General features: G+C 37.1%; 1 protein-coding gene across 1 annotated transcript in view; it reads right to left on the bottom strand.

Annotated features, from left to right (window-relative positions):
• Positions 1-670: 670 nt before the first annotated feature.
• The window catches only part of PRSS12 (serine protease 12), a 44,232-nt gene continuing 38,510 nt past the window's right edge, over positions 671-6,392 (bottom strand). Inside the window, exons 12-13 of the mRNA XM_050895907.1 lie at positions 2,964-3,244; positions 671-978 (exon numbers count right to left, since the gene is read on the bottom strand). Coding sequence (XP_050751864.1) covers positions 671-978; positions 2,964-3,244 — 589 coding nt within the window. The remainder of the gene's footprint in view (positions 979-2,963; positions 3,245-6,392) is intronic.

The raw sequence follows: 6,392 nt of genomic DNA, 5'->3' as shown, positions 1-6,392 counted from the left end.
TGCAGGGAAACTAACTTCCAGTGTCCTACCTGTTTTACTTGGGAATGTACTTTATGCATACTAAGCTGTGAGAGCATTTATCAGAATAGCTGGAGATCTGATTATTGACAATTATTTTCCTTCTAACATTTAATACATACTCAGAATTACCAAGAATCAAACTGGTCTCGTTAGCTAATGAAACATGAGTCAAAATTAGAGGTCTGAGTGTAAGATCATAGGAATAATAGGAAAACAGTCAAGAACTGATTAAATAAACTAGACTGAAGATTAATTTTGAGATCTGTAATTAATTCTAGAGAAGCTTGGAGAATAAATAGCTTGGAGCTACTACAGTCTTCCTGTGGGCAGTGAATCTCACAGTGAACTCTCCAGCTGTCCTGCTCCAATGATACTCTAAGCTGGCTATCACTTTTCCCCTATCTTAGATACATAGTAACTTGTTTGTGCAATATATAAACTTCCTTAACACCGAGGGATTTTGTTTGGATAGTAATCCCTAACTGGAAAGGTTGTGTGTGTACAGCTTGGATTTAACAAAAAGAAAAACACATGAATCAGGAAAATGTGTCTGTTTCCACCCACTGAGGGCCCCAGCTGTGCACTGTCTGTGCTGCTCAAGTTGTCCTGCCTCAAACTATTAATAAAGTTTGGTTTTCGTTACGGACATTCATAGTTTGGTCACACTTTTTATCCAGGGTACAAAAGATGATACTTTTGTGTAGACACCCGGAGAATCTTTCACTCCACAGCCATAGCCCCAGGAGGTCACACCATACACAACCCAGCTTTCCCCTGGACGTTCACACATCAGTGGTCCGCCACTGTCTCCTTGACAGCTATCAACACGTTTCTGTTCCTGGACGTTTCCAGCACAAAGCATTCTTCCTGTGAATCTTCTGTTGTAACGCTCTTCACATACCCTCTTGGGAAGTAAGGGGATGGCAGCCTGTTGTAATGTTCTTGAATAAGCCCTTCCTGAAAAGAGGACACAAATTATTGTCTCATTGTGATGATTGGTCTTGGAAACATAAATGTGATTTAATCCAATTTTTGCTGTCAGTCCTTCACACTGTTTTATCATTAAATAAAATGACTGAAAAGATGACTAAATACTGAAAAAATCTACTGTGCCTTAAATATAATACTAAAATACTATATAGATATTATAAATATGGAATATAGGTGTTTTTTTTTAAAAAAAAAGCTTAAAATTTAAGATGTAGCTTTACTCCTCCTGTTCGCTGGATCTTTCCAAGGCTGGACGTTGTTTTGTTCAAAACACACTTTGTGTCTTCTACAAGAATATATGCCTTAATACTTAAATGGGGAAGCTATTTTGGGGAGTCTTGAGCAGTGGGGGCTAAAGCTGTAGAAATACTTCATTTCTAGGTCACCAGTTCAAATCTAGTCTAGCTCAGCCTGACAGGTGCTGCGTCCTCTGTCGGCTTCCAAGGGGAACATCCAGCCAACCATCATGCTTATGCCCTGTAAGTACGCGCAAGCTTCCTCGTCACCTCAACTGAGGAGCTAACGTTACTGAGCCCAGGTGTATTCTGGTACGGATCGGCAGTATCATTTGAATCTTTTACAATCCTGGTAACTTCTATGTACCAGAGTACTAATGGAACTCCTGACCAAAAGGAATCTTCATTTTATGGAGGTGACCGTAACCTGTCCTTTGGTCATCTTTATCTGTATTGAGTCCAGCATTGTATAAGCAGTGCTCTGCTTATAAAATGTCAAGATTTAAATCATTTGGCTTTTTTCTATAGCTTGCACCTCTTTTTCAGTTGGAAACATAGGAAATTAAAGCCAGTGTTTGGGGTTTTTTTAAGTAAAATCATAGTACTTGTAATTATGATTCATATAGTCAGTGTGAAATTTTGACTGAAGTACTGCGATGATGTAGTTTCTTACTGTAATTAAAGCCAATTATTGCAGTGGTTATGTTTCCTTAAATAGATGTCCTAAGTAAACAGTATTGTAGAACTTTCAGTGAATTGTGTAAAAAGCTAGACAGAGCTAGGCATGAATTAGCAATTGTTTTTAGCAAAAAAAAAAAAAACCCTTCGAGTCTATCTCCTTTATTATAGTACAGTGACCCAGACATCTGTGCACACAGATTAATGTATGTAAAGAGGAAGAACTGATATTTGGCCTTGCCGCCTTGTCTGCTTGCCAGTTTGAATGAGTCAGTGGAACAAAGGCTCAAGTGTGGTTGCTGTCTTGCACTGTATTCAGCACCATAAAAACATGAAAGTAAAACACGGTTATTAATTTGTAAAACATTTAAAGGACAAATACCTTTGAGAGGAAGAATCTTGTACTGACCTGAAAAGTGACTAGTTTGTTCCAGAAGCCTGGATTGCAGATTGCATCGTGGCTCTCATAAATTTTGGCAAGATACTCTCTTATTTAAATCTAACTGCTGATTGAAAATGTCAGTGGTAACAAGGGAGACTAAAAATGTTATTTGAAATTCTATTAAGTGTATATTTTCTGTCCATTTTTCTATTGAAGTAGTGTAATTTAAAGAACCTTTCTAAAATATTCATTGTACTTCCCTTAAAAACCTTAAATATATTAGAGCTGTTAGTTATGTTCTGAGGCAGGGGGTGATAAACTGCTGCGCAGGGTGTGCCTGACAACAAATAAGCTTTTCATTCATGCTTGTCAATCTTAATGAGGCCATTTGACTGACTGGTTCTGTGATTTTAGAGTGACATGGTTATTCGCCACTTTTCAAATGCAAACTAAATTCAGTAAACAAAGTGTTGTCATTCCTGTTTAAGGATCAGGAGAGAAAATATTCCCCTGTATGAAGAGAGTAGAATTGTTCCATTTTGAGCATTTTCTTCTTTTAAGTGTTTGAGGGGTTTTTTTGTTGTTTTTTTTTTTTTTTAAAATAAGCAGCCTCGGGTAATGAGATCGATGGGTGGAAATGATTAAAACATTTTTACCTGTGTCACCCCATCCAGTGATATAACAGTTGGGAGCAGTTTTCTGTGGTCTCTCTCTCCTTAATGGCAAACAAGCAGGTAAGACGTGGGTACTGAATCTGGCACACTGTTCCTCTGGCCCTTGTAGCCTCACCAATGCAATGTCGTAGTCGCTGCTGTCAGGCCTGTACTCTTTATGCATCACAATCTGTTGGACTCCAATTTCTTCCTCGTACTCTTCTGGTACCAGTGTGTGATAGTCTCCAACTCGCACAGCATAGTTCCGAGTGTTGTTGCCGTACCTAAGATTAAGGTGAAAACAAATAGGGCTGGCTCATGCAAAGGCAGATCCTAAGCATGCAAACAGATTTGATCAGGGTCTTCATTGCTCATATAAATAATGATACCAAAAGTTTTTTTTAAAGAGCAAAAATGCTTTCTCAGATGTTTAGATTGACATTCAAGTGTATCCTAAAGAATATCAAAAAACTTTTCCTGAAGTTTTAGTCTGGGCTATGTTCCTTTTTGTATATTTTCACAGGCAAGGTTTCTTATGGCCTTCTGCCATGACTGACGCTTATTTCAAAGGTGCAAGCAAGGTGTGCATTATAAATTTATTTAGTAAGGGTAGCACAAACTACCAGTAATTATAATGAAAACCTGAGTACTAACATCATTGTGATGCTCCAAATAATTACTGAAATGAAAACAGTGTTCAAGCTTACTTTGTAGGTTGGTTGAGAAATTCTAAAGGCTTAGATAACTTGATAAAAACCTCTTACATTAACTGAAGTTATAATAAGGAAAACAAAGCATATTTGCATCACAAGCATCTATTGTCAAAGTGACAGAAGGCCTGTAAATCTTAGACTTGTTTTGCATCTAAGATGACCCCAATTTCTTTCACATCATAGACTAAACAGTAAATACCTTAGAGATGATTACTGTGGCTGAAATAACAATTTTCTGTGCAAGCCTTTGGAGATTTTTGGACTACAGGACACACAGCCCTTCTCAGGAAAATGCAAACAAGGGAGTACTGTTGGGTACATTTATTTATTTTAAAATCTGGCTAAGCTACCCCAAATATTTTCCCTTTGACTTCTCCCTTTCCCTCATAGCCTTTAACAGGAAATTTGTAATATGTGTGCAGAAAATACCCTACAGTGTTCGGTCACCTTCTAACCTATACTTGTTCTTTTTATACCCTCCAGCAATGTGCTGATCTACATAGCTTACTAAAGCTTGCTTGAGGAGCAGCAGACAAAGCAGGAACATTACAGGTTTCTTCTGAACGATATATAGCTGTACCACTGAATATTTCTTCTAATTGTGGGTTGCATTCCTGGTTGCCTGCAAAGCTTTCTTTGTCAAATTCTGCACATCTCCTTCAGGTCTTCTGTGAGGAAAATTTCACTTCCAGGCTTGTAAGGAGAGAGAGTTGCAGGCTATCACCAAACATCTGTTCATCTGAAGATGACCTTCTATATAGGAAAAATGAAGTAACTTGTCTACCACAAAACTTTTTCCAGGTCCTCTGTAGTAGTAGTCTGTGTGAAATACTCTCCAGATACTGTATTTTCCTTGTGGTTGGAAATCAAAATTCTATAGCAGCTGGAAGTGAAGAGGTGCAACTGATGCAGACTTTTTAAAGTTCACAGAGGTGTTTAAAAAAGTAAAGAACTGAGAAAAATTGTGTATTCTACCAAATACATTACTTATTTCCTCCCTGAAAAGAACAGCTCAAGAGCTTTTTTAATTTGTGGATCAGTATGTTTCTCTCAAAGATATTTAAGAAAAAGTATGTGTCACAGTACTAATCTTTCTGTTTTGACCACAAAAGTGCTAGTATTTTATAACTTATCACTGAATCAATTTTCATTAGGAATTTTCTATTAAGAAATGAGAGCATGAATAGGAAAAGAACGTCAGAAAAGGCAGAAGCATGAATCCTGGCTCTCCAGGCATTCTGACTCCAGTCCCTTGAAGTTTCTAGAATAGAGGTATTTCTTTGTAAGCTTTTTTAAAAAACAAATACTTGAATCTCTCTTTCTGTTGCACTAGACCTCACATTCTCATTTCTAGATCATCTTGTGTGTTTTGCCAGTTTTAAAAGCTCACTAAGACTTCACTAAGTTGATTCTTTTCCTGATAAAATAAATGGCAAAATTCCATGGAAGTAGGGTTGGTACCTGATATATTGCTTTTATTTTTGTTGCCTTTAAGGAGATTCTTCAGAGTAAGAAAGGCTGTTAGGTCTTAACTAGTTTCTGTAGTTACGTATATCCATCTGTATTTGGCCATCTGAAGTATGACATCAGTGAAATCCTAAATTCTGCATCCCTATAGATTGTCTGTCAAATCCTTGCTGTCTGCTGCCTGCCAAGAATTTCTGCTCTGACACTGATGAATCTCCTCCTGGGTCACTGTTGCCACACATCTTACATCAGAAAAGGCTAATCTTACCATACTTTGCTGAGACACTTAGTATACTATTATCAGTCTAAACTTCTATTATTGTTACTCTGAGCTATGATGTGGGAGCCAGTAAAAGTATAATCTGGCACTGGCTAGAAAACAGTGGGGGTTTTTACAGCAGTGCTGTGATCCGATCTGTGACCTTGGGTGAGTTTCTTTTTTGTTTTTTCTTCTGCCATCTATTTAGCTTTCCTTAATACAGCAAGGAGTAAGGCTACACGCATCTTCAGTACGTTACAAGACTACATAGTACAGGCGTTACTTAACACAGCTTTCTTCTAGTATTATTTCTGTGAAAGTTACTTTTTTATGAGTAAGTTGTGCATCTTTACAATAAAATGCCTGGTACATTTCAGTACCAGTTTGTACTGAATAGGTTTTATATATTTGCTCGCTATTGCTTCTAGGAATTTTTAGAAACTATAATTCAGAGTTTAATTTAGCATGTTTACATACAGATAGACTTGAAAGCAAATTTTCCTGGCCCATGTGCAAAAATTTCCAGTAATGTTTTGGCAAAACCATAGCATTCAAAGTTAGAAACATATTTTTATATAAATATAGAAATTAGGGGGAAAGTATTTTTTATTCCTCTAGATATGGAAAATATTAGTAGGGAAATTAATCTGATTCCTTAGTTTAATCCTATGTTCTGCAGAAAGTTGCATCTGCAGTTCAGTATTTATATGTATACAATGGTCATTTGGCTCTTCACATGGAGGCTATATAACCTCATAGGTAGTGTATTTCCTAGAACTACAGCTGAAAGATTTCTCAATTGGTTGCAGCAAAAGAATCTACCAAATCAAGGGCAAGTCTGTTGATCACTTTGGCCATCTTTTTCACGGGAGTACTCATAATGTTGATTGACTGACAGAAAGCATGCTACTATGGTATATAAAGCAGTTTGAATACACTATGAAAACCAAACTGACAGACCCTGGTAGCTCATTTTATTGTGTAAGCTAATCA

Source organism: Gymnogyps californianus, chromosome 4 (assembly GCF_018139145.2).
Source record: "Gymnogyps californianus isolate 813 chromosome 4, ASM1813914v2, whole genome shotgun sequence".
Lineage (NCBI taxonomy): Eukaryota > Metazoa > Chordata > Aves > Accipitriformes > Cathartidae > Gymnogyps > Gymnogyps californianus.
Note: the sequence above shows the minus strand (reverse complement) of the source record. Positions and strands in the feature narration are given on the sequence as shown.